This window comes from Alligator sinensis, unplaced genomic scaffold (assembly GCF_000455745.1).
Source record: "Alligator sinensis unplaced genomic scaffold, ASM45574v1 scaffold1719_1, whole genome shotgun sequence".
NCBI classification, from domain to species: Eukaryota; Metazoa; Chordata; order Crocodylia; family Alligatoridae; genus Alligator; species Alligator sinensis.
Window position 1 is genome coordinate 604,627 of NW_005842507.1, and position 27,752 is coordinate 632,378.

The 27,752-nt window shown below is 46.3% G+C and overlaps 2 protein-coding genes across 6 annotated transcripts in view; one reads left to right on the top strand and one right to left on the bottom strand.

Annotated features, from left to right (window-relative positions):
* Positions 1–13: 13 nt before the first annotated feature.
* On the top strand, positions 14–11,120 carry PQLC2 (PQ loop repeat containing 2). 3 transcript variants are annotated; one of them, XM_006031477.3, is made up of 9 exons: positions 1,900–2,058; positions 2,408–2,499; positions 4,706–4,967; positions 6,263–6,392; positions 7,640–7,727; positions 8,837–8,994; positions 9,246–9,338; positions 9,887–10,072; positions 10,464–11,120. In XM_006031477.3, exons 3-9 carry the CDS (start codon positions 4,798–4,800, stop codon positions 10,539–10,541), a joined length of 903 nt encoding a protein of 300 aa, XP_006031539.1. In that variant the 5' UTR covers positions 1,900–2,058; positions 2,408–2,499; positions 4,706–4,797; the 3' UTR covers positions 10,542–11,120. The 3 variants fall into 3 exon arrangements, with proteins under 3 accessions (XP_025068930.1, XP_006031539.1, XP_025068931.1); XM_025213145.1 differs by lacking the exon at positions 9,246–9,338 and having other exon boundaries at positions 14–2,058; XM_025213146.1 differs by lacking the exons at positions 1,900–2,058; positions 2,408–2,499 and adding an exon at positions 5,764–5,879 and having other exon boundaries at positions 4,846–4,967.
* A 6,835-nt stretch (positions 11,121–17,955) lies between these two features.
* The window catches only part of CAPZB (capping actin protein of muscle Z-line subunit beta), an 83,471-nt gene continuing 73,674 nt past the window's right edge, over positions 17,956–27,752 (bottom strand). For 2 of the 3 annotated variants that reach the window (XM_014523583.2, XM_025213140.1), the window contains exons 7-10: positions 24,289–24,354; positions 22,997–23,073; positions 21,482–21,594; positions 17,956–18,813 (exon numbers count right to left, since the gene is read on the bottom strand). In XM_014523583.2, coding sequence (XP_014379069.2) covers positions 21,492–21,594; positions 22,997–23,073; positions 24,289–24,354 — 246 coding nt within the window. In that variant the 3' untranslated portion in view covers positions 17,956–18,813; positions 21,482–21,491. The remainder of the gene's footprint in view (positions 18,814–21,481; positions 21,595–22,996; positions 23,074–24,288; positions 24,355–27,752) is intronic. The other variant, XM_014523584.2, reaches the window with a different exon arrangement.

Sequence of the window (27,752 nt, forward strand, 5' to 3'; positions counted from 1 at the left end):
GGAAAAGGCTCATCGTGGCGTGCAGCGCTTAGGGACCGTCGCTAAATTCCCAAAACGGGAGTGGTGTGTTGGTCACTAGAGAGGGGCAAGGGGGCTGTGACCCTTCCCCGGGGCTGCGGATCTGCCTGCCAGGCTTCACGTTGTAAGGGCGCTTTCTGTGTCTTCCTTAGGTTTGCAAAGGAAACCTCCCCCAGGGACAGCAGGGAGTGATGCCTAGTGGAGCCTGCACTGAGCCTGGGCCCTGGACCCTGCCCATTGCTGCCCACCCTGCAGCATTGCCCTGGAGCCCCCAGGAATTAGATCTCCGTCTCCAGGAGACTGCTGAGAATAACCCGGGATTTACGGTGTTCAGATAAACGTGTGGGGCTTAGAGCATTAATAAAGTCATTAAAATAAATATGAAATGTCGAATCCCATTGATACAGCAGTCCAGCGGGTTTCTTCAAATGTGCATTATTTGCCTTCCTGCCGCGTATACGCACCGTAATGAATGCCGTGTGTGATGAAACCCCCCAGAATAGATTCGAGCACGCCAGCTCCTGTCCACCTTGCGGCTCCATGTCTCCTGGGGGCGTGGGGCAGGCCGGCCCCAAAACCCAGCCCCTCGTCTGGCCCCAAAACTCAGCCTGGCGTGAGGCGAGGAGGAGCCGGGGCTGCTCCGAGGCAAGGCTGTCTGGGCACAGCCTCATTCCTCCGCCTGTGCGTGGGGAGCCCGGCGAAAGCCGCTGCTCAGCCCGCAGCAGCCGGCCTCCTGCTCCTGAATCACCCCCAGCCCAGAGGGCCTGGGCTTTCCTCTGCCTCCTGCTTCGGTAGCATTATCCTCTCCTCCCACACACGGGCGCCCCTTTCTCCCAAGCAGTAGCCGGCAGTCCCCGCCGGGCCGTGACCCCTGCCTGGGGTCAAGCACGGCCTTGCAATTGCTCTGGCCTGGGTGGATTAAGCTGTCGGCTTTTGGGGCGTTTTGTCGGACCACTGATGCCTCCTTTTCCCTCTTGGCTTTCGGAACCAGAACTTCCCGTGCCTCCAACACCTGAAAGCCCGGAGGCGGGGCGATGCTGCAGTCCCCCAAACTGGGCAGCAACCACGTGATAGCGAACCCCATGCCGTGACCCAGCAGCCTGACGCTGGCTCCCTAGTCCCTGTCCTTTACTCCCGGTTCCTTTTTCAAAGTGAATCTGTAGGCCGCCAAAGGTCGTTAGTAATGCATCGCACAAGCTCCAGAGTTCAAATTTCCTCCCAAACGTATACTTCCTCGCACAGCCGGGGCAGGTGGGACTGGGCTCTTCGCCTCCAGTGTCTTCACCTTGGCGGAGAGCTCGTTGGCCGTGCTGGTCCAGGAGACGCGCTGTGCAGACTGACAGAGAGACCACCGCCGAGCCGAGTCGGCTTCGTCAACATTTTTTTGGTGTTCCGAGCCAAATCAACCCCAAATCCCGGCCCTGCTACCGACCAACATCCTCCGCCCCCACCTGGGGCTTCAGCGGTTTCCAAATCCTTTGGCGGGCATCCTACGTGCAAGCCTGGAGGCCCGGGGTTCGGATGCCCCCGGGGTTCGCTTGCCCTCAGCCGTGCGGCTGCGGGAACAAGCTAGGGAGGAGTCTCCCATTTCCGTGCAGCCGGCATGAAGCCAAGATCTTTGCTGGAAAGGAAAGCAGCAGGTTAACTATACGGTGCATTGCTTTTGGGTGCCAGAAAAGAGCTCATCTATCCCCTGTCCTTGGGGAAACCGCGCTGGTGATAGATGCTGTCCACCCAGCTCCACTCCTGGTGCTGGGGAGAAAGGTGGGAAGGGGGCTCCGCGCTGAGCAAGGGCTGCACTCCTGCCCCAAAGCGGGGGCCAGGAGCGTGTGCCCGGGCAGGGCTCCTGTCCCGCGGGCGGGTCCCCGGGCCGGCCCTGCCCCCGGGCGGGCGGGACCCGGCGGATCAGGTGATCGGCTGCATAAACAGCAGCTCCGGGGCCCGGCGCGGGGATCCTGCCGCACCCCGGGGCCGGGATCGGGGCTGCCGGCCACGGCGCGGGGAACTGGAGCCGGGAGCGGCAGGGACAGAGCAGAGGGGGTGAGACCCTACCCCTACCCTTGCCCCAGATCAGAACCAGAGTCCATCTGCTGCTGCTTCTGGCCAGGAGTGGCCAGCCCTTAGCTCAGCCTGAAGGCTGGAGGCGGGAGGAGGAGGACTGGAAGGGGCGATGCTGCACCTGCCAAGCCCAGCGGAGAGGGCGTTTTGCCCCCCTGGTTGCAGTGGGAGGACAGGAGATGACGGCAGAGGATCACCACCCTTTTGGGATGACTGTACCGTAATGACTCATTAGTGGCCCCTCTGCGCTTCCTCCTTATCCCTATAGCTGCCTTCATGAAAGACAGAACCAGAAGCAGACTCGATTGACATCTTTTTATTTTCTTTTAAGGCTTTTTTTCCATCCCCTGCAACCACCCCTGCTGCTGGAAGAGCCCTGGGTGACACCGGACTGTTGGAGCTGCGATGCCCTTAAAGTTTCAGGTAGGCTTATAATGTGCGGGGAGGTAGGGGGAGCATGGAGGGAGTGGTGTGGTGCCGTCAGAGATGCTGCTGTTGAGCAGTGGAGACCTAAAGTCTGATCAGCAATGTGTTCACATGGGCAAGTCATTAAACTCTGAGAGGCTTTGGGCTATTACAGTTGATTGTTGTCCTCATGGGCAATAGGTGTGGGCTCTGTTCTGGCTGATAGACTCGCACTGGCAAGCCCCCGATGCTCTCTAATGTACTTTTCCTTGCTGTAAAATGGGAACAATAGTTAGCCTGATGGATTACCTGGAAGCTTAAAGCACTTGACAATTGCAGATTTGGTAGATGATGGAAGGGGAAGAAAAAAAAAAAGGAAGCTTGTTTCATGGGGGCGTCACAGAGGTGACGTGATCATCTCCCACTTGTAGGCTGTAAGCGTCTCCTGGGTGCGCAGGGAAGCATGTAACCCCACACTATTTATGCAGTGGCTGTATCCAGACCTGGCTAATTTGTTCATGGTGCAGGGTTTCGAAGGGTCCCCAAGCCAGATGGAGTGCAACCACTACAACCTGCAAAGAACAGCTTAGGAGGCTAGTAAAGGATTGCTGCTTGGTGTAAATAAGTGAGGCTTTTCTGACCAGCATCTGGACATGACAGTGCACAAATGAATTAGCAGGAAGCCCTGACTTCACCTGATTGCAAGTCTGGACACAAATTGAAGTCTCTAAAGCCAGCTCCTGTCCCCTGTGTACTGTGATTAGAGAAGTTACTGACTCGCTATGCATCACCAATGAAGCAAAGGTCTGTTCTCAGTAAATCTAGAAATAAACCATTGGTAGAAATGCAGCATGTCTCCTGATTGCCATTAACTGTTTGAAATGTAACTAAAATTAGTCTGATCCTCTCTTGGAAAATAAGAGCCCTGCTTCTAGTGGGTGGAGCAAGTATAGCCTTCGGCAGAGCAGGATGCAGCATCCTCACTAGTCAAGAGAGCTCACGTTGGGCTAATTATTAGGTCTGCTACTGCAAAAGTGGAAAAAAAAACCCCAATAACACTCAGATAGAAACTTTGCGCTGGCTGTGACGTACTTTCCCTTCCCCTTGGGCCCCAGGGTGCAAGAGGACTTTGCAAGAGGCCCCAGGGTGCAAGAGAAGAATCGGTTCTGTAGGAAGCATCGTGGCACGGGAGGGACGGGGAGAAGAGATCCACCTCTGTGAGGCAAATTGAAATGTTTCATCATTCACCTGCGTCTGTTCCATCCTCTCTCTGGGCTAAGACCAAAGGCTGCTCTATTTATTGACAGAAGGCCTGAGTTGCCCCTGCATAAGGTCATGCCCCAGTGCTCGATATTGCTGTTGCATTGTCTAAACAGCATTAGAAGCTGGCTAGCTATTTGTGGGCGGAGACTGCTGGAAGAGACACAGGATCTTAATGTGGACCTGATGACACTGGCAGATATTGGCTGGCTTCAGTGAGGATAGTTCTTATTACCACCACTAATGGAGAAGAGAACAGGACTTGGTATTTCAGTAAAGAGGAAGATATACAGACCAAAAGGTTTGTGGCAGTTTGATAATGAGACTTATCTGCCAAAACTATCTGCAGAGCATGTCGACCATGACAGCATTCGCAGCTTAGTGGGTATGCAGTTTGATTGCCTAAATCTAAGCCCTGGCTTTGTTTTGTTTTCTCTTCTCTTTACTGACTCTTCCTTATTTCCTTTGGAAAGAGAATACTCGGGACCCTAGGAGAGACAACACAGCAGGAAGGAGGAAATGCTCTACGTCAAAAGGGCCTTTGATTTACTGTATCTCTTGCTGGATTTCCTACCATAAGGCCAGACAGTTCTGCTTCCTGCTGCCAGCTCCCAGAGACCATTGTAAAGACTGGTCTTAAGCACTTGGCTATGTGAGGAGCACCAGAGTCCTGAGATGGGCCTGAGCTGGGGAGGAGTTGTGTGGCAGGCATGAAAAAACATCACGCACAGACTTGGTATTGACTTGGCTGCCCTAGAGACGGTTCTGTTGATAAAAGGCTTAAATATGATGATTGCTCCACTAGGGGATCTGAATTGAGGCCACACTAAGTGGCCTCAATCGATGATCTTTTCTTTGTTGCTGGGCAAGCCAGCTTTGAACCAACAAGCAAGAGCTTCATGAGACCGTCGGACCCTCATTATGATCATATTAACACCGGTGCTTTCTCCTACTCTTCCAACAGGTACACTGTCTGGCTTGTAACAAAAATATTCCTTCTGCTGCCTGACCTCTGCAGGCTTCTCCAGCGAGGGCCACAGCCTTCCTGATTGTGCTATGGACTCCAAAGTTTGGCAGAGTCAACCAGTGGGGAACTTCTCGGACTGTCCAAATGGCTCCCAGTGGGTGTGGGACGTGTTCAATGAGTGTGCCCAGGATGGTTGGGACATCGCCAGCATTGTGTTGGGGCTGGTTTCCATCGTCTGCTTTGCGGCTGCTTCGTTCCCGTAAGTAAAACCCTGAAGCTGCCGCATCTGGGAACAAGTATCTGAGATGTCCCATGGAGGGGATTCTAGGTCTAGCTGGATGTTTGCCTTTCTATGAGAGATGGCTTTAGAGTTTGGAAACCCAGCACCTCCAGCGGAGATCTTGAGCCTAGCCACTTGGCTTTGAAGGACTGGTTTTATATGCGGAGAGAATTGGTGGAGGAGGAGGATTAATTGTTTATTTACAGCTCTGATCTTTAACCCGTGCAACAAGCATAGTTCACTCCTAGTATTGCCTTGCCAGCATGACACACCACTGCTGAGATGGCTACAGTTCAGTAGATGAAGATGTATAGTTTTGCAAAATACTCCAATCCTAAGATTTAAAACAAAACAAAAACAAAAAAAATCAGACTGATGCCTGACCCCATGAGACATGAGGAAAAGGCAGCTGTGCTAAAAACTCTAGTCTCTCTCTAAAATATGATATAGTTATTTTGCAACTAAAAAAAGTTCTTCACAGGGAACTTCTGCTTAGCATGTAGGCTCCCACAGTTAGAAGTTTGTAATAGGTCATCAGTTTCTTCCCACCATGAGTCTCCCGCTGCCCGACAGATCACATGCTTGCAAGACCTGCTGAGCTGGGCAGTTCCTTGAAACGACCGGCTTTGTCCCCAGCCTACAAAGAATGGGAAGGTGTGGGTGTGTTTTGCGGCTTACCGGCTGCAACTGGGTTGAGAAGTGAATCACTTCCTGTTCAGGAATGTAATCCCTGTGTACGCAATTCAACACATTTCTGTCCCTCCTGCTGCCCTAGAATGCAGAGCTTGTGACTTGTAGATGGGGAAGTGAGTTGAGGTCAGCCTGGTGTAGCTAAGCCGCAAAAGTCACTGCAAGTGGTGCTGAATATGCAGATGCAAAGGTCAGAGCAAGGTGAGCTTTCTTAAAATACTGTACTCTCTGCTACCGGTGAGGAAATAGCATGCTGGTAGGAGTTCCCAGGTCTGGAACTATCCCAGGGTGCTAGTCTGATTGAAGAGGAGGGGAAGTACAGGCCACACGCTGAATTGTCCTCTTGGATGCAGTAGTTTATCAGCCCAACTGAAGGATGAACAACGTTGCACTGAGAAGATCCTGAGGGGCTGCTTAAGGCATGGGGTTACCTGTTGGACAGGAGAATACCTAGTGCCAGTTTCATGGTCCCTGTAGTCACCACTTCATTGAGCCCCATCATCAAGGATGACCAGTCAGGGAGTCCTTGGGGTGTAAGTGAACTGATTGCATGTCTCCTTAATGGTCACACCCTCTCTCCACAGCCAATATTACCAGGCTTGTAAAACCGGTAACATGGATGAGGCGCTCTCCATATACTTCCTGTTGGGATGGCTGGCTGGAGACTCCTTCAATCTGATAGGGTCGTTCCTGGCTGACCAGCTGCCGCTGCAGGTATTGCTTTATGTTTTGGGTATGACCGAATCTGGTTGATGTGGATTAGAACAAACTGAATTTGTTCCGTGGTACGGAAGCCCCACGGACCTGCAGGGCAGGTCTGGGATGTGAAAACGAACCTTCAGCCAGACCTGCGGGAAGGGAAGAAGGAGTAGGTTTAAAATTCAAGTGAATTATTAAAAACCTTGCTTGCTGGTCCAAATAATATGTTTTTCTCTCTCTGGCTGTGTATAATATGAAATGTGTGTATTGTGTGTACACACGCACACAACTTATAAAAAAAAAAATTGTTATAATTATTCCACGATAATGAGCCCTTTGTAGGTCAGAACACTTCTTCACTAGAGAAGCGTCTCTGATACGGAGCTGGTGGTGCAGCCGACACTCCCAAGATGTAGGGGCTTCTGGTGCTGGAGTCTTGCTCTATCAAACTGCTAGAAAAACTCCACCAGGATGAAGTTTAGTGCACGGTCTGTGATTGAAGGTGCCAGAGCTCAGACCCACCATGCTCCTACTCAGTCCCACAGGCAGGCAAGACATTAATTGTCATACCTTACTTTCAAACCAATTTCCTGGTCTCCTGGGTCAGAATTCTCTCTCCCTATGGACGTTCTAGCTCAGCGGCTCCCAACCCCGGGTCGTGACCCAAATGAGGGTCACGGGGGTAATGCCGGTGGCACGGCACAGAAAAGACGAGCCGTGCCGCATGCTGGGAGCTCCCCCGTCCCTGGGCCACTGCCGCACCCTGCTCCCAGCAGCAGGACACAGAAAAAAAGGGTTGGGAACCACTATTCTAGCTGATGCAGCGCGTTGAACAGCATTTCGTACTTATCGGAGAGGATGTAGTCGTGGCTCAAGGGAGGCTTTGATCTGTAAAAGCACCGGACAATGGAGCGTCACGTTTTTAGTTTTTTTTTTTTTTCCTCCATTTACACATGGGGTTAGTGGCATAACAAGAACTCAGGATGGGATCTCTTTCTCCTTTTAGATTAGGGTAGCCTCATAATGTATAACTGCAGCTTCCCTCTGCCTGTAGAAACTGTAGGGATCAGCATGCAATGCCTACGCTAGGTAAAAAGCCTCCATAAACTGCTGGTCCACAACTGAAATTAGCTGTGGTCTGTTCAAACTTCTAGCAGCTACCACTGCAGCCCTGGGTAAGCAGGCTGTAGGGTCAATGCACTTGATGGAGCCAGGTGAAGCAGTTTTGCCAGATAACTGTTGCATCCTCTTTCCTCCTCTAGACTTACACTGCCATCTACTACGTGTCAGCAGATCTGATCATGTTGTCTCTGTACTGCTACTACAAAGTCAGGAACCAGAGCCGAGGCTGTGAGTTAACTATTACAACACAATTTTCAAATGCATTCTTAAAAGCTGTCACCTTCCTGCAGTGCTAAGAGATGCGGTCATACAAATAATAAAAGGCTTACCTTGAGTTGCAAATCCAACCCGAGGGTAACTAAAGTTATAAGTAGAAGAACCAGAAAGAAAAGCACATGCAACTATTCAGATTTCTTGTTCAAAGGGACATATTTTGCAGAAAAAGGGCACAGAGTATGTGCTACTGCAAAAGATTCAGATCAGACTTTTGAGGGTTTTTCTTATAGCATTTTTAGGAGAATGCTTGTCCAAGTTAAGATCTGAACAATTTCCTGATGAACTAACTATTCATATTGCAGTGAGATAAGCAGCCATGTCATTACTTGCCCTAACTATTTAACCACAGGCTAGACCCAAGCTCGAACAGCACAGATATCCTGAGCTTTGTTTCCCCTTCCCTTGCTAGAGAAAACAAGCTGCAGAATAAAAGGAATTTAAACTGGCTCAGGGCGGCAGTAGGGAAGCTTCTACCATATCCCTGGTTAGCAACTCCAGCTGTCAGTGGAGTGAACTTTGAATTCACAGAATATTTTTCAAATGTTTGCTCTATTCATTGTGCAAAATGTGGACCTGGTTAAGACCAGCCTTCCTGCAAAATCCTAATTGGCTGCAGTGGAACTGGTGCTTCCCTCGTCCCTGGGGCCTCTGGCAGAGTTGCATGCTACATGCAAGTATCACATGGCAAACTGTAACATGCCAGACATTAAACCGATTCATCCCTGGATTAAAAATGGTTGATCAGCCACACAAACTGACCCTTAAACAGCAACTTTTTGTGGTGTTGGAAGTATTCTGTGATCACTTTAATGTGTGGTCAGTTGGCTGCTGAGCTCTGATTGGCGATGCAATACCTGCATGTAACACATAATAAAAGCAACGTCTTCCCGATGCCTAGGGTGACACTGTCTCTGTTCTTCCCAAGGAAGGAGGGTTTACATGTTTCACCCTAATCTAGGTTACCTTTTTCCCCCCTATACAATAAAAGCCAACAGAATAGTGCATCACAGATGTGCACACTTGGTGATGTCTCCAACCTCGTCTCTGCTTTCTCTCTCCAGTCCTTGCTCCTATTAATGCCGTCTTTGCCTTCATCTTTCTGGGAACGGTGTCAACAACCTCCCTACTCGGTGGAGGTGGCTCCTTGGCTCAGGAAACAATGGTGACAATGAAAGGGAGGACACTTCTCTCTGCTGCAGTGGATGAGTCTGGGCATGAGGTGAGTCCCTCTCTAACTCTGGATGTTCTGGATTTGGAATTGGGGAGTTGGACAGATTAGGATAGCTGTGACCCCATTTTGGGGAATAACTGGCTATGTGATCCAAAGAACTAAATCGGCCAGCTGAGAAGACAGCGCATTTCTAAGTTTGTCACATAAGCTTGTCTGTATGCCTCCTAAAACACCCAGGTGCTAAGCATGTGAGTGAACAGTGCTAAGCTGCACTGTTCATTACATGTCCTGCCTTGCAGCCTTTCACCAAGAAGGAAATCATTGGCTTCGCCATTGGCTCACTCTCCTCCTTGATGTATCTGTTGTCCCGAGTGCCGCAGATCTACACTAATGTAAGTACAGTGGGTGGGGTGAAAGCTGTTCTGCTTCTGAGCTTTTGTCTTCCACAGGAAGATGGTACAAAGAGGTCTCTTTCATGTTGAGACTCCAGAGCTGAGGGCAGGGAAGTCCTTCCCCTTCCATCCCTGGTAGGGCTGGAAGAGGGCTCCAGGCCACTAGCCAGCCACATCCCCTTTAGCACCACCTGACTTCTCTCAGCGTTTGCATACTGGCTTTCTGATTTTATTTCATCTTTGTAGCTTCCAGACAGCAGCTGCTTATCCTCCTTCTAGTAAATGTAAATATCCCACCATGAGGCAACAACTCTTCTTGCTCAATTTACAGCTAAGAGGGGAACTGGTGCTTCTGGGCATGAGCCAACTCTGTCACTTGAGTATCCAAAAAGTGGGTTTGTAGGACTTTCTTGGCAGAGACAATGCTTGGTATGGATTTGCAAGCACTGGCTTACTGTAGCAGAGCAGGGGAAGCTACTGTGGGAATTGTAGACTAGCTCTCTGACAACTGCAGCCCCAGCCCCTTCTAACAGTTTCCCCTCTTCCAGTTCAAAAGGAAGTCTACCGCAGGGGTGTCGTACTCCCTCTTTGCTCTAGTGATGCTGGGAAACACGCTGTACGGAGCGAGCGTGCTTCTGAAGAACCCCGACCCGGGGCAAACCAAAGGCGACTATGCCCTCCACCACCTCCCGTGGCTGATCGGCAGTCTGGGTGTCCTTTCTCTCGACATTGGTGTATCCTTTTCCTGAGATGCTTTTTCTTGCTGATACCAGTTCTAGTATTTAGTACCTTGAAGAAATTGCTCCCTGGTGGCAGGTGGAGAGGCCTGTTTAGAGGCTAGAAAAGCTGCACTATAGTCTTTTCATCCGAACTCTCCTGTGTGTTAATGACCTATTGACATAATGTTGTCACAACCAGCTACTCCAAACTACCTTACAGTAAGTTTTCCTGTTAGCAGGATGGGGGCCTGGCCACTGCCTGCCCTGCTACACTTGCTCTAAGACCTCATTGCATGAGAAGAGCCAACCTCGCTCTTACCCCAGGCAATAGATCCATCTCCCTGGCTATACAGCATGTTCATTTACTGCATTGGATGAAGGAAATTAGGCCTTAACTCCTCTTCAGATCTCCTTCCAGTTCCTTGCTTATCGGAACAGAAGACCTAGTACTCGAGAAGAGAGGGAGGCCCTTCTTAGCAGCTGACAGAGGAGCTAGCCCAGTGCAGGAACGGCAGGATGCGCGGGAGAGTGCTGGTTTTCACCAAGGCACGTTGGACTCCCAGACCCACCTGTCTCTGGGCGATCCCAAATGAAAGGGAACGCAAGCCAGTGTGTGGTATGCTGCTGAGGGATTATGCCTGGCTGTGTGGCACAGGATGCTGCTGGCAGATGTCACACCTGCTGGTACCAATGATGTTAAAGGGATAAATATTGGGGAAATGCCTGTTCCAGGATCACAGTCACTTTTCACCTTTTATTTAAGTACTGTAGCTGAACTCAGTTCCCTCTTTTCTCTTAGAAAGGAGGTCTTGCACTAGCTCCAGGCCAGCTATTGCTGCCAAAAGGGAAGAGACCCTAGGAGCTTAGGCTGACCCTCTTAAGTGGAAGTTGCTTGGTCACAGCTATGTTATCACCATTCTCAGCTACACCTTTGAGGGTCTAGTCACTGGGCCTTTAAGGTAGGGAATGAGGCCAGTCCTGGGTAAAGTATTTTAATACATGTGTATACACATTTTAATATTTTTGGCTGCAAACTTTATATAAAATAAATCCTTATGCAGCACATCTCTTGTGGCTTCGTGTCTCAAAAGTGGGTTTGGCTCGTCTCTCTCCCTAGTAAAACCACCCCTCTTGAAAATGATATGGTACCTTGTGAGCTTCCCTATTGACCTAGGTTTCAGTGGGAGAAAGGGAGTCGGTAAAAGTCTCTCTCTAGACAAAATAGCTTTTCCCCCCCATCCCCACAATGGTTTAGAAACTAGGGGAATATTAAGACATATTGTACTAGCCCTAGGCCAAATACAATGGGCAACACAATCTCTACCTGCTTCTGTTCAGCCACTCTTTGCAAGGACCATGCTAAATTGCTCCAGAGAGTGGGTGTCTTGTAGAAGGGTGGGTCTAAAATGTCTCTCTCCTGAAGCACTGCATAGCAAACTACTTGGGGTGAGCAGAGGGTGGGAAGCTGCCAATACTACCTTGAAAATTTATTTTTAACTCCCTTCCAAGACCAGAGATTATTTTGCAGCACAAAGGGGCAGAAAAGTGATCTCAGATTTGGCCTAAATGCAACAGGGCAATTCTTGTCTCTATAAAGCCTTTACAAAAGGGAAAACTTAAAGAGTAGGAAAGAGTCTGGTTTCCTTTACCAAAGACTAAAGGGCTGCCACACGGTAAATCGCTTTGTACCAAGTCTAATCCTCTACTTCAAGGCTGTCCAACAGGCAGTCTGCCAGGGGCTAGCATGCAGCCCATGAGCCACCACAGTGCCTTAGTGCTACATGGTGGAGGCTGCGGTGCCAGGATCTGTACGCAGGATCCCAGAGCCCTGCCCCTGCAGCATATGACCCTAACTGCGCTGAAGTTGGACTTGGGTTTTTTTAATACTTCCCTGACTTGCAGAGGGCTAATAGTGGTGGGCTTAAAAGCCTCAGTGCTCTGGATCATAAAACTGCTGTACTTAATGGCAAAGATAACAGACTGCTCCACTTGGCAATGGAGTCAAACCAGACTCAGCAGGGGTGGCTTTTTCCAGTTTTGGAAACAAACATCCTTGAGTCTTTAAAATCCCTCAAACTGGTGTTTATGAACTGAACTAGTATGAAGTGGGGAGCTAGAGCTACCACTGCCATTAAACCAGTTCCCTTTAGCTAAGACTTAAGGGGCAGGGTGGGGTATTGGCACACTCTTGAGCATGATGATATGATTCAGATAAGGGCCTGAGAATCTGGCTTCCTTTATATAGCCTTTCTAACATAGCTTATAGTGTGATCTGGATACTTTTAAGTCCAGATGGAGTGCGAAAGGTTCAGTACATTAAGTTGACCGCTGTCACTCTTGTTGCCAAAGAGAAGGAAAAAACAAATAAGTGCATGTCCATTTTGATCTCCACTTTTGAGTTCCATACCTAGGTCTCTCTCCTGTTTTAATGTATATAGCTTTAGTTTAGAGCCTGCAAAATAGGAATTTGTAAGCCTTTGCTATCTCTACTGCCTGCAGGTAAGTGATACCATAGGGACCATATAAAAAATTCAAGAACCTACCCTTTTGAATCCATTGATATAGAAGCTACCACTGCTAAGATAGCTGGTCCATGCATGTGATTAAATATCCTGGATGTGCTGAATGTTCAAGCCCTGCAAATGGAAAAGACCTATAAAACACAAAGAAGTGCTTTCCCCTCCGACCAGACAAAACTGCTACTAATGTGCAGAATGACTTTAAGAGCCGTCACAGTATTTGAGCTGATGTGCTACGACTAGCTAAGCTGGTGCGCACTGATGCCTTCTGCAATAGCATTTTGCCCCTTACCAGCTGTGTGCGACTGCAAACAATTCAAGCAGTATAAAGAGCTCTCTGGGCAAGACCTAGATTCATGTGCAAGTGAATGAGGGAGGTCATCCCCAGTTTCTAACCCCTCTCTACTACTCTTATACTAATTAATATTTTGCCAGTATCATGGCTCAATACAAACCAAGTGAATGATGATCTAACCCTTAATCTAGCACAGGGGAAATGAACTATATTAAAAACTCTATGGAGGTGGATTTAATAGATAAGTGGGCACGAGGAAGAGACAGACAGACCTTAAACCTTCCTTATTGTCAAGAACAGAGTGGCTCAACCTAGGGAAAGGGTAGGTTTGACAGCCGTAAAGAGCAGGCAGCCTTCCAGCAATAGCAAATCTATGAGCCAGAGCACAGCAGGCCTATAAATTAGGTGACTATAAGAAAGGGAAACTTCAGACTGCTATATGGTCTTTGTCTGGTTTTATGAACTTGTTTTAGTACAGACCCAGCCCTATCAAAATCCACCAAGACTCCTCCTAAACATTTTAGGTGCCTTAGCCAGCTGCTCCTTTGCCAAGGAAGTTTAGATAAAGGGAGAAAAAAAATGAAGTTAAAAAGCAGGTTTCTTCAACATCCTACTGCCTAGCTCTATTTCTCTCCAGTGGCTGGGCAGACCTGCGTGAGTTTGGCCGCAAGAGGGCTGTATCCACTCACAAGAGGAAAGCTTCTCTCCTATCATCAGAACACAGCTCCTGGTAACTGGGATTTCAGAGCTGATACAGACCCCATACGCCTCTCAAGTGACTGCAAGCATATAAAGAGGGCTGCTAAGAACACTTGTTTGTACAGTGGAAAAGAGTGCAACTAAGGAGAAGTTTGTTACCATCACCTTCCTTTCAATTACTCTGCAGTAAGGGGAAAATAAGTCTCCAGACTGAAATAAAAGAGCTTTCCCAATTCCGAAGTTGGAGATCTAGGGGAGCATTTAGCCACTGCTTTTGTGAATGCTTTAAAAACATCATCCCTGTTTTCCGTTTCTCTGCAATTGCAATGTCATAGCAAACTTCCTGTTCTTCGACAGCTGAAAGAGCTGCACAACTGACTCCTGGGGTTCTTTCTAATCCTCTTAAAATCAGAGATCAGTAACCTTCCTAGGCATTTCCCTATTGTACAACTACACATTAACCACAGCTCCAGAAGTCACTAAGTGTTTCTAAGTCCAGGCCATACACTGCATTTCCCTTATCTACAAAAATAGCAGGAATTTTATTTTTTCCTGGAGAACTGCACAGATTAGTTAACTAATCTCCCCTTCCTGAATTTACTGCCTTTCCCAAACTAATTTAATTTTCCAGGTATTTTCTACCGCACCCCTGAATGGAGCCAGCAAGACTTTCACATTAATTCACAGTTCCCCTTTTTCTTCGTGCTTTTAAAAAGCCAGGAATTACATTTACCCCCTTCCAATTCCTAAACGGCCCGAGTTTGCCTCTGAAATCCTTACTGATCTCCTCTTAATGCGCTATGATTTTTTAAAGTCCAGCTTATGCTACTTAGAATAAGCCCGTTTTTCTGAGAGGCGTAAAGCAATACCATTTAATTAGCATGTGAAATCCAGTTCATTACAGTTGAGAAGCCAAGTTTTTGGGTTTTTGTTTTTTTTTAATTTAGTGTCTCAAGCCAAATTAGCCCAAACTGCTCTGAATTTTATCAACTGAGCAGAGCTCATTGTTCAAATCTGTGTGGCGCTACCACCAGCGAGTATCCTACCTCCCAGACTCTTCAGTCTGGGGCTTCAGATACTCCCAAATACATGGTAGGTATCCTATGTGCAAGCCCCAAGCCTAGAGGCCCTCGAAGTCGGATGCCACCTAGTCTCACTTGCCCCTAGTCCAGAGAGAGCCTCAGAGCAATCCCCTTCATCATAAATTGTGTAACCAAAATCCTCCTATTGGGAGGCTATAGTAGAGTCTCGCACGGGTGCCTGCCTGCAGCGCAGTGGTCAGGTCTCCATCCTCCACTGCACCAAGTCAATCATGGCCGGGAAGAAGGGGATCTCCCCTGCTAGGTACATAAAACCACCTTGGCCAAAACCCATTTTTTGGTATCTCTCCTTGTCCCTCAAGGTGAAAACATGGTAAAGCCCAGACACATTCACCTTACTGTAGTGTAAACTCACCAGGATCAATCCTCTGCAAGTGCACAGTTGATCTTGGAAATTTTTACAGTAGAATAAGCTTAAGTGCCTAGTTTTCACTATGGTTATCTTCAGGTAGGCAACATGCATTAGTTACCAAGTTAACCATGGTGGAGGCAGGTTTAGGTAGCAAGGACAATGTCTATCTTAAGAGAAAGTTGTAACGAAGTTCCTTCCAAGAGCTGTGTGCGCAAATCAGAGCGAGGATGCATGTGAGCAGTTCTGGTTTGAAGATCTCCCTTTCATCATAGCTAGGGAAGCGTGACAAATCAAAATCTATTCCCATCTTCCTGAAAGAGGGAAGTAACAGTTTCAAGAGGACGAGAAAAAGCTCACCTCGAGGTAGAGTCTGAACTTCTGGACTGAAGCCTCGTGTTAATGGAGCACTGCTGACAGGCTGCGTAAGTGTAGTGCTGTAGTCACTGCTACTCCTTTCAGGTGCTGTCAAATGAAAACTAAATGATTACTTCTCCAGGTAAGCAGCTACTTAAATTTTAAACTGCATTGTATCGTCAGGAATTGAAATGGACTACAGCGGCTTGATTATAAAGCACACGTTATGTTGTAAAACCTGAAAACCTGCTTGTTAAATCCAAATACTGTTTGCACCAATGTGTCCTGAAGGAGGTGGTGGAAGGCTTATGAAAGAGCTGGACAAGATTACCACTGTCACAGGCATTATTTCCAACCCATTAAAATCAGTAAGACTATAGAGACCGCATTCTTGTCATCCCCATTCTTCCCCCCAGGATACTTCTTGAGCTGAACTGGATGAAGTATGTGAGGAGGGTGGTCCAGGAGACCACTGTAGTGTAGCTTTGTGACACTACATCTGAATCCAGACATGGTCTTTCCTGGTATTTTAAACACCAAATTCATAAATACCAGGAACAATTGTGTATTTGCTGGTGGAAGGAGGTTAATTGTATTACAGCAGCCTGTTGAGGCTCTAGGTGAGATGAGGACACTGGTCATGCTAAGCACTGTAGAACAATCCCCACCCTAAAAAAACCTTTCGGTCTAAATTTGTTAAAATGTGTGGGGGGGAAACGGGTACCGTGGCAGACAATCATCACGGCTTGAAGCCACCAACAGAACTAGGAACCAACTTCAAATCCATGTCTTGGGCCAGCATCCCATCCACTACATCATGTGGGTTCTGACGAACAACTGAACTGCCTTTAATTTGTAATTTATTCTCAATGAAGACTTTGTCCACACAAGGTGGTGCGACTTCTGTAATTATACAGGGCTAGTAAATATGTCCCTCCTCCCTCCCTTCACTCATGACCACAATTACACTTGCATGGCTTATTCCCCTATGAAAGGGGAGTGGAAAAACCTATGCTATTATGAAACAGCACAACACCAGGGGCTTTACCCGCTTAGCCATTTTGGTAAAAGAAGTCATGCCCCAAAATAGTACGGCCTGTAGGAAATCCCTGCGTAGACCAGACCCACGTGGTCTAGGCTCCTCTGAAATTCACTATTATTTTCTTAAAGGGGGAACTTTAAAACAGATCACAGAATAGTTAAAACTGGAAACAGCAGGAAGGAGCAGGCAACTCCCCTTGCTAGGTCAACCTGCAGTTTCAAAACTATGGGAGTGCTTACAAACTTCGATCCAACTTCAAACGTTCCCCATCAGAATCAAACGGCAACACCACCAAAGAAAAAAAGCTCAAACGTTTCCCTGGGGCTTCCCAACTTTAAGGCAAGGGCATGTGCAGTGACTCTCCTGCCCCAGCCCTTGCCTCACATGAGGCAAATTGGAAACCAGAGGCCCACAGATGAACACTTTGGCACAGTGCCTAACCACATGCAGATGTGTGAATGCTAAACAGGTCACCTGGAAAAGCACAATTAGAATAGAAAGGGCACTTGAATCAATATTAATGCCTATATTCTCATTTCACATTTGCATTGAAATCTCTCCTTTGAATGGCCCTACCAGCCACATGCTGACAGCCTGCAAGGCATTTATTCTCATTGTATTTTCCCAGGATTAGGAGTTCATTATAACCCTGAAGCGAATGGACAAGAGCAGGCAGCAGGTCTGTAGCTGTTTAAGAGGAGTCTCCAAACACCAGAGAAATAAGGTTTAACAAGCCCATCAGGCCACATTTTCAGCTCAGAGCAGGGGGGCGAGTTTGGCTGCGCTCCACCAAGGATCACTTCCCTACAGCTGGGCTACAGCTTCAACTGAAGATGGACCATCGCCACCTGGCTACTTCAGCAACAGGGTATTCTCCTCCAAACTGAACTAAAGACTATTGCGAGAAGCCACAGTTTACATTTCCAACAGCAAGAATATCCTTCAGGCCACCAGTGCAAAGTACAGAACCAAGGGAAAGCTGAACAATGGCCTTCCATCACTACAGTTGGTTCGAGATGTCCGCGTTTCAAATCTGCCACGTGCTGGTGGACTAAAATGCCTCTTCTCCAAACGTGAGCATTTTAACGGTGTGCGTTAAACGTAGCGGAGGGAAAGCCTGATATTGTGATTCTTTTCCGAATACATCTGTTTTGCGTTTGCTGCGTGCCTGAGGCATGGATCCCAACATGCAGCAGGGTGCCAGCACCCTGGTGCCAACGCTGTGGAAGTATGGCAAGCTAATGAACAACAGCCATACTGCGCTGGCGGGAGGCACTCCATCTGAGAAGCGAGCCTTTCCTTCCAAACAAATCCAGTTCAGCTCAGCTAGGAACGAAAAGCTTTACTTGCTTTCCATGACCACGCAGGCTAGGTGGTCGTCTGGATTCACCAAAACCTTTGACGCTTGCTTTTTGTTTTAATTGCACCTCGAGATCTGGATGCAACTGCTGCCATGGAGGACAGCATCCGGTACACGAACTCCAAGCCGCTCGACAGAAAGGAACAGAGAGAAACAAGAAGGACGCCAAGCTGCACACTGCTTCCCGGGATTTTTTTTATTTTTATTTTTTGTTGTCATTTTTTTTTTTTAAGTTTTTTTTTTCTTTTTAGTATGGAGGCTCAAGTATAAGATGTAGATTCAATTCAAGCTTTACAAAAAAAAAACAAAAAACAAAAATAAATCAAAACAAAATCCCCTTTTGCATTCCATAAAAATTGACAGAAAAGCGCCTTGGAACCAGGCTGTAGAAGAGCAGAACTTTCAGCAGGTCACCAAATCAATGTCCCCTTGCACGTCTGGTTGAGTCAGTATAGTACAACACCGAGGAACACCCTCTCTTCCCTCCCTCCCGCCAGCCATCCCCTGTGCCCAGCCCCCAAACATACGTGGAATAGGTTTTTCCAGTTCTTCCGCTTTCACACACCACAGTATTTAATAAATTTTTTTGTTTTACATTTTTTACACCAATGTAACAAAAGGCAGGAAGGGGAGGAACAGACAAACAGAATGATTGGTGTTTATGCATATAAATGGGGGAGGGTTGAAGAGAAAAAAAAAATAAAATACATGACTTCTACGGAAACAGAGTCTAAGGTCCTGATAGTAAAATGGGGTGCAAAGTAGGCCTCAGAGACTGAAAAAGTTTGTACAGCTTTATTTATAGGGAGAAGATGGCATTGCATGGATAGTACTGAATGCAAACTGTGACATGACGTAACAGAAAAAGGGGGGCAGGGGAGAAAATGAATTTTCTAAGAAAGGAATCTAATGAGTGCATGGCATGTCTTGTTAGCATGAAGAGTATTTTAACTTTGCTGCTTTCTCTTCAAAGCCTCCACCAGGTCATTTTTAAGAGCTTCTTGTTTTGATTTGTCTGCAAAAGTCTGCACAGACCTGTTGGGAGGAAGGAAAACACAAATTAGAAGTGGTGCATTTAAAGCAGGAATTTTTAACAGGTCTTTGGGGACTGAAGCAATAGCACAAGCACGTCAACTCAGGCTCAGAGGAAACAAATTCTGCTTGCCTGGAGCAAACATGGAAGATGGAAATAAAACGGAGCATTTTTGCAAGTAACCAAAGCTAAATTCACTCTAGCGGGGACTGCACCAGAAGATAAAAAACTTCCCCTGAAGTTCCACTGTGCCTCCTGCTCCTGGAGGAAGACTTCCAATATTTACGCTAGAGTTTGGAAGTGTCCAGATGTAACTTGGACAAACTCAAAATGTCCATGAAGTTAAGACTGGATAGTATCTTATAGCAACTGTGAAGTGGCCCAGATGGTGGGCTCTCCATGTAGTAGAAATAAGAGTTCAGATAAACATGTCAACCTTTCTCTTCCACGGCATTCACCACGGACAGAAAAGAACCTGCTGTAACCAGGCATTAAACAAGCAAGGCTTAAAGTAGAGCTCAAATGAGTTGTTTGAACTCTTGACTTGAGAGCAGCTCCACGGACTCCACCGCCACATGAAAAATGTTCCATTCGGGTCTGTTTGCTGCATGACGCACAGCTTTAAATTCAGCTAGCTAACTAGGCACCTTCTGCTTAAAGTTTCAGCTGATAAAAAGTGCACATTAAATAGCTGCAATTTCTAACAAAGTGAATCCTTGTGTCTTCCTAATGAGCCATCTGCCATGTTGGGAGCAAAACCCTTTTCCATTGTGAAATGGAGGACAGTTAACCATAGGCTTCATCAAGGATTTCCAAACAGAATTTAGAGAAATAACATTTCAAATCTGGGACGCCTGGGGTGGTTCTCACTGGTACGTATGGTGAGGCCAGAAAACGGGTCTCAGATACTGCTCAGGGGCTCAAGAGGAGGAGAGGAGGTATTTTCATTCCCAAGAAAATTAAGAGCGACTGTCCTCTTACTTTATAGAGGAATGCAGAAGATTTCCAGAGCAGCCGCTATCGAGCTGGGGGTTACAAACCCCATAGGGGCAGTGAGCCAGAGATCAGGGAGTCAGTTTGAGAAAAAGTTGAGAGCCACTGCATTAGAATCCTTTCATTTTTTTATAACTCTTTCTTTTTGATTTATAACAGAGGTAGTTCTGATAGCTGCCATCACCTCATGCAGCTCATGGGAAAAAATATGGTAATACAACTCTGCTTTATACACAGGTGTATTTCTCGTCGTTCTTTTATTACTTGGGACACAGAATAGGCAAAGAGTTTGTTCTTCAGGTATCTGCTTATTCCTCACCTCAAGTGATCAGATACAGCTGTCACTATCAAAGCCACTGAAGTAGAACAGAGGTGATAAGAGTATTGCAGGCAAAAATAAAGCACTGGTTTTCTTTTAGTAGAAGCCGGAAGCTAGAAAGAAAAGCCACACAGCTGGGGCACCGTCTTGGATATGTTTAAGATGGCCATGGCAAAGTATCTTGTTGTAACACAGCTTAAAGATCATAAAAGATCAAGCTATGCAATAATGTTAATCTGATAATGCATCTTTACAAATCCCAGCGTCTTTGTCCCATTAAACAGCTCAGGAAGCCACTGGCATCCAGTTTAGCTGGACTTGGCTTCATATGCTTTGCATTTCACACCCTCTCCTGTAGGCATGGCCATCTAGTTGTGCCTGGGTGTTCTCTCCTGTAAGCAAGTCCATTGTCTGTGTCAGTTATTTTCCTAATGGTATTAGAAAATATTTCCATTCTCTTGTCTCTGGAGAGTTCTGCCGCTTTTATAAAAAAAAATACATACATTTTACATTTAAATTTGTCACAGGTTAAAAGTAATGGTTCTTGGCCATTATCAACAAACAGTGCATTTTCCCCTTCGTCAGCTAAATGGGTTTAAGACAACATCTGTAACTCGTTAGGAATTGGAGTGGAAGGTTAAACTGGCCCGGGTTAGTCACTGCCATGCATCCCAAGCAAATCAAAACTCTACAGTACAAGAGCAAAGCCCTTTGCAAGCTGTGCAGAGCACAGGCAAGTGGAGGCTAGAAATGTTTCAGTAGAGAATGCATAGAGCTGAATTTTTAAGCTCCAAGAAAATCCAAGACAAGGCAAAACAGAAAATTTGTGAGGTGCGGGGATCTGCGAAGATTGGGACGTCTCTGGAAGTATCACAGAGGTGCTTCGCCACAACTGAAATGACAGTCGTTAACTTCCAAATCTTTCCTCCTCGCTTCTCAGAGAAAAAGGGAGTACTTGAAGATTATAGGGAATGAATTCATTATGGAACCTGTACAGCTGATGTTAGAGTCCAAGAGTTTCCAGGGACAAACAGAGTACAAGCTAACACTACTATGAGTACGTGACTATCTGCTGTATTTCTTGCCCCCACATCTCAGTGCATGAATCTCCAAATAAGGAGGTGGGAAGGGGAAGGGGAGCATGTGTGCGCGTGTGCAGAAAAAAAAAAAGTCAAGGCACTAGCTGGTTTTACGAGCCAAGAACCCTAGGGTGAGAGACGGATTAAAAACTGGTCATCAGTCTGCGACAGTTATGGGTTAGTTCTGGTTTCAGTAGTCATGCAGTGGTAAGACAGCCTGTTCTTGGCTGGGTGAGTCTGGATTTAGTGCCAATCGTCACACCTCACAGGCAGGGGTACCTGGATTGGTTTAGTTATCAGGCTGGATGTAGATCTGGCGCTGGGTCAACACTTGAGAAAGTTCCCTCTGCAACTGCTTATACTTTTGGTTGTCGGGGATAGCATCAATAGATCTACAGAGAGTAGTTCAGAAACGAGTGAAGTAAAAGTAGGGAAAAGAACAGTCAGAGGAACTCAGTAACAGAGATAGGTGGCATTCTGGAAACCACCAGCAGCGAGCTCAGGAAGAACAAGCGTAAATACACACGAGTCAGAGAAACAGGGGAAAAAAAGTGAGGAGGAAAAGCTGAACCCAGATGCACCGGGTGGTAAAAGGTTCCAAATGGATAATGGCATTGTGCACAAAATAACAGTTCTTTTCAACTCAGCCACCGGGGGATCGGAAGGACTTGATTCAACTACAGTACCTTTCCACAAGGTTCACAAGGAAAAGAATAAATCATATATAAAGGTTAAATGAAAGCTGCCTGGCAAATACCCTGCACACCAAAATGATGCATTCGTGCTTTATCCATGCTGCTTTGGGTAGTCTGTCTTTTGTTGAAAAGGGTATTGTATGAACAGAGCAAGAAATTCAATTTCCAAACCTAAACTTTCATCATAATTTCATTCAATTTCCAAACCTAAACTTTCAACATGATGAAACAACTCCATCGGGTTTGGGTAGCTGTGTTCATTTCAGCCATACAGTCATTAGCAAGGCACAGGTCCATCAGTACTGTATTTAGACCAGACGACAAGACCAAAAATCTGGGGACTGGCATGGCATGCCAAAACCCAAAGGGGACACGAGCCTCTGGGTCCACACCCAGACTTGAACTCACAACCTTCCCACCCACAGCTCAGCACACAAACCCCTGAGCCAGACATTTATACCCAGTGCAGGGTAGGACTGCTGATTTCTTTTACTTCAGCACAGAAAAGAGATAGTCTTCATTCCAGTGGTTTATTCCGAATTAAATTTAGAATGATTCAGCATTCAAATACCTCATAGCTTTGTATCCTCCCCCAGCCCCACAAGAGTTTAAAGAAAAAACAAAGTTTGGTGTTACTTAGCAAAAAACTTCCTGACGGAGCATGAGCAGGGGGTCAAACTACAGAAGTGTACAGCAGGGTCATTTTCTTCATCTGCTCTAGTAAATTGCATTTCAGCCGAGGGGTCACAAGGAAGACTAGGAACCTTTTTTGTAAAGCACAAAGCTCTATTCACAGACTCTCCAATTCCCTGTCATGGTTTGACTTTGCAAAAAGATATACGAGAATCAGGAGCTAGAGGTTAAGGTGTTGCTGCAAATTCCTGCAGTTAAAAGGTATGGGGAGAAACGTTCCCTAAAAACACCGCCCACTAGAGAGTTTTCAAAACCAGCGAAATGACTAGACACATGGAAAGTTTCCATAGGGACGGAGAAGCTCTAGAAAAACAAAGCCACATCACTGCTGGACTGTGAAAGGAATAATAATGGGAAGAGCGAGGACCACGTGGGCTTTAAAAACTAGTTGTGGAGAGTCCATTACCTCAGTCCATTAACAATGTCCTTTGTTTTTCCAAAATAAATCTCATTCAGCGTACTTCTGATTTTGTTTTCCATGTCCTAGAAGGAAGGGAGACGTTAAATGGTTAAATCACTGCAGTTGTTTCTACTTACGCTCCCATGCGTAGCTCTTGCCGCTGCTCAGTTAAACTGCAGAGATACAAATACTTCCCATAACAAGGTTTGGCCAATTATATTCCCATATATAATCATTCTCTTAATCAGACATGTGCTCTCCCCACAAAACTCTTAATTAACAGTTATGCAATTCCCATTAATGTCTAAATTCAACTCCCTTTAGTGTCTGATGACCATAAATACCTGTCCAGGGCCACAAGAGGGCAGTTTCTGTACAAAGATATAAACCTTTTTTTTTGTATTCCACTGCAAATAGGACACTATTCTCTATCCCCGCTCTGTAATGCTTATCCACAACACAGAATAAACTCTTAGGTTCTGAGTTAGCCATTTAAGACCCATGAAGATCTTATGAAGTCAATTTGATAATCCAACTTGTTGTAGAGCACAGCAGCTATACCAACTTGTCTCCAGTTTCGGAAAGATATTGCCAACCAGCATTGATCCCTTCGCCCAGCTCCAGTTCAACCCAGTCAGAAACACTGGTCTCCCTTCCTTTGACCAAAAGGCCCAAATTAAATGTGCTTTATGCGTGCTGCTTTGGGTAGTCTGTTGAAAAGGATATTGTATGAACAGAGCAAGAAATTCTGCATCAGCAACCAAATATTGCTCCAGTTCTAATCCAGTTGAGGATACAGGACTGATAATGGCAATAACACCAAGCACTGTAAGGAGCAACTCTTGCACATTTAATGAGCACTTACTCCAGGCTGACATTTCTGCTAAAAGGGCAGCTCTGTATACTACAACATAGCTCTTAAATAATTCTGTCAAAAATAAGGACTGTAAAAATGACTGTGTGGGTGGGAAAATGTTTAGTAGCTCTCAGGAAATGACTATTTCATTTCTAGGAAGGTTGCTATTGTATTGACTGGGAGACTGTTTGCATGGGAGAAAGATGAGGAAAGCACCATTACAAACCATGCAGGGAAGGGCTTTTCACAGTTAAGAGCTACTACAAAGCAGCCGAGGAGCCTTAACCCAGACAGAGAAGAGTTCTGGGGAAGTTTAGTCCCGATACAAAATATGATTAGAGTTTAATACAAAAAGAAACAACAAGAAGTTTGGACATGCAGGGCAACATACGGGCAAAAAGTTCTTGGGAGACCACACCTGCTATGGCTCCAGTGTACATACCTCTACCAAGCGTCCAATATTGGCTATGTGTGGAGAGGAATCGCTCACAGTCTCGTCTTTCTCCATCTGGAAAAAAAACACGTGCAGCTGTAATGAAGAAATGGAGGTAGCAGGGGACACTGGCAGTTCCCCTCACTAACACTGGGGATGGGAGAATGAAGTAAAAGTAGAATTGTGGAGTAAAACGCAGCTTCATCCGCACGGTCAGATATATTGAGCATATGGTTTGTTAGCAGGTTGGAAACGCCCAGAGCTAGTGTTTCACAGAGAGGAATTGCGGAGCCAGTGTCACGAGAGCTCAAAACACCAGCCAACACAAGCTCTCTCGTGTGGAGCAAGCGATCTGAAGACTGGATGCCTCCAGATGCATGCCTCCTTCAAAGATTTCTCACTGCACTCCTAGTTCACCCAAAGTAACCCTATTGCCCCATGAGATCTGTTGGCACCAGCACCCACCCACCACCACTGCTTAAAAAACAAACAAACAAAAAACAGGTGGACATTACAGGATGGCCATTCATGGTCTATTATGTGACTGCACTAGATCCATAATACAGCATGCAAGTGTCCTTTGGTGGGGAACACAAAAGCAGTCCAAATCTGAAGCCACTAGAGCTGCTGATGAGGTGCACATGTGCATGGTGCTCAGTCCAACAGCTGGAATGCATCCTTGTGAAAGCAGCTGTTTCTTTTCATCTTCATCTCAGTGCTATCTGTAACAACTCATGGGGATACAGCCTATAATTTTCAGGATTTCCTAGTGATCTTCACCTTGGAGATTATTTTTCATCAGAAGTGGGAAGAAAAGAGTAGATGCCCTAAGCTGCTGCGTTTTGGGAGGGAAAGACCAGACCTCAGCCAGATTAGTGATAATGAAGCCTACTACCAGCTTTCAGCTGCTATGGATGAAGGCGCATGGGAACAGAAAAATCCCAGAAAACACACTGAGAAAACATAAGAGACCAGGAAATGCTTGGTATAGAAGGTTATTCTGCAGGGCACTCTCAGTTAACGTGATGTTTAACATGATGCTCCTGCAGCCAAAGACAAAATCCAGCCCTGATCTTAACATTATTGCTTTAATGAGCAAAATGCCCACATTGCCTTGTTCAGTGCTGAGTAAAGCTTGAACAGGTGACCGAGCAAACTGACCGAGACTCAAACCACCACTCCCCACCAAGAATGAGTGGGAGGCCACGTAGTGCAATGCCATGCTCCCTTCAACACATTTGGCTATGTCTAACGTAAAGCAAAATTCAGCTGTAGAACACAGCCAGCCCTATGTGATCTGTAACCTTGCGGTGCTAGTGAAAAGACTGGCTCCTCTGCCTAATTTAGGAGTTGAAAGTTCTTCTTACTAAATATAGACAAACTGCAAAACAATGAGCATCAATCCCAAGACAGGCAAGTGATACAGATGTGCTGAAACAGCATAACGGGGGAAAAAATGTGGTGGGAAGAGCACTCTTCAAAGACTTTCAATAATCCCACTGAATTCCCTTATCCATCTGTTGGCATCCTTCCCTCAGGGTCAAAGTCTGAAAACTGAGAGCAGCTACAGGTTCCTTCTAATAAGCTATGAGACTAACAAGCCTGAGGGAGCATGTCATTTAGTTGGAGACCTGAAGGCAAAAAAAATAACCTTACAGGCAGGAGGAAGGGGAACAAGCACATTTCATTCTTCCCGTAGATTAGAGAGTCGGATTGTTTACATACAATGGAGACGCGCTGCCGAGAGAAAGGGTCCGGTTTCAGCGGAGGGTGAATGTAAATCTGAGCTAGACAAACACACATGCATTATGGTGAGGTTGGGGACTATCAGCAAATCGAACAAATCTGGGGCACGGTGGGAGCTGGCACTGGCCGGTTTACTTCCCACAGGCTCCCCACCGAGTCTGCTCTGCACCTGGACAGGCCTTGCTTGCTGGCAAGCAGCAGAATCTGAAAATAGAATTATTTTTGTAAACCGTGTATTATTACGTCTCCGTAAAATCTGCTGCCAGAAGGAAAACATTTTTCTACGCTGTAGAAGCCCAGATGTTACGAGAGGCTGCTTTAATGGCGTTCTGAGTCAGTACACAGCCATGTTACACAAACAGACGGATTTTCCCGCCCCCCCCTTAAAAAAGGTACCTTCAATGAGCTATCGCTGTCAGGTTTGAAGAAAAAAAAAAAAGAATAAAAGCCTACAGCTGTTCTAAAAAGGGGGTGATTTGCTTTGAGGGGAAATTCCATTCTGTAAACCGATGTTAACAAGCAGCTCATCTTCCCACTGTCACTCCCCATCTGCTGATGAGCTCGGCCAAAAAAGCTAACACTCCAGAAAGCCAAGTCCAATCTACACGTCCCAGTCACTCCTCTCCCATCCGAGAGATATACTGGCTGGCTTCCTTGCCTCATTTCTCCAGCCATCTGCTACAAGTCTGGCTCCGAAGGAAGTTAACTCTTCTGGGTATACTAAGCTCTGGATAGCTGAATGGAGAGTTGGGATGTCTTGTACACAGAACACACCAGCTGTTTGCTGCTGGAGGAGCGCTGTCTGGGCTTGCTGCAAGTGTTACTTGCAGAAAAAGTGGCTATGAAAGAACTAAGCCGGATAAATGCTTCAGTTCATCATGAAACTGCCTGAAAACCCAAAAAAGATAAGGAAAAACATTATTGGCATTACTGCTGAGTTGATGACAACGTACATGGCTGCTCTGGAGATGGAGAAATACAAAATGTCCCCAGTAAAACCCAACCTGACTGGTTTAACTAAAAGGTTTGCGAGTCTCAGCTGATGGACAGAGTCAAGTGCTCACGTGGAAAAGAGGTGTGGAAGTGTCTGGATACCACATAAGAGGTGAAACTTGGCAATTTTCACCAAGTTTAATTTTAAATTTAAGCCAGATGCCTCAAAGCAAAATGTGAGGATGCTAATTTATACACCAATGCTACTAGTTTTACAGAACTCTACTGTAAATCTTTTCTGATCAAGGCCTGTAAACCTACCAAAAATTTAACTACCTGTAGCTTAGGTATTCACTTTCTCTTTCCTCCAAATTATATATTCTAAACCTTCAATTTCCTACTGGCTTCCTGTCAGCCTCCGTATGCTCTTCTGTGCTTCTGCACCCTTTCCCTTCTAACAGTACTACATGAATGGACAACAGAAGTCAAACACATTCATCTGAAGCAGAAAGAACACCCTGTGCGATCACCATTAAGTGAATCTTAACTGTTTCATGCACCAAAAACAACTGATTTAGTAAAGCAAGGCCAAGAGTGAGCACTTCCAGGAATGGCGGCATTTACTAGGAGGGAGTAACAAGGACTGTGATCATCACGGTTTCTAAAAAGATCTGTCTGGTGGAAGCACATTGTTCTACTCTTCACTTAGTCCTACAACATCTGGAAGTCAGTGGGATAGGTCTTTACTTGGAAGCTCAACTTGATGAAAATATATGACTTGCCTAATTGCAGAG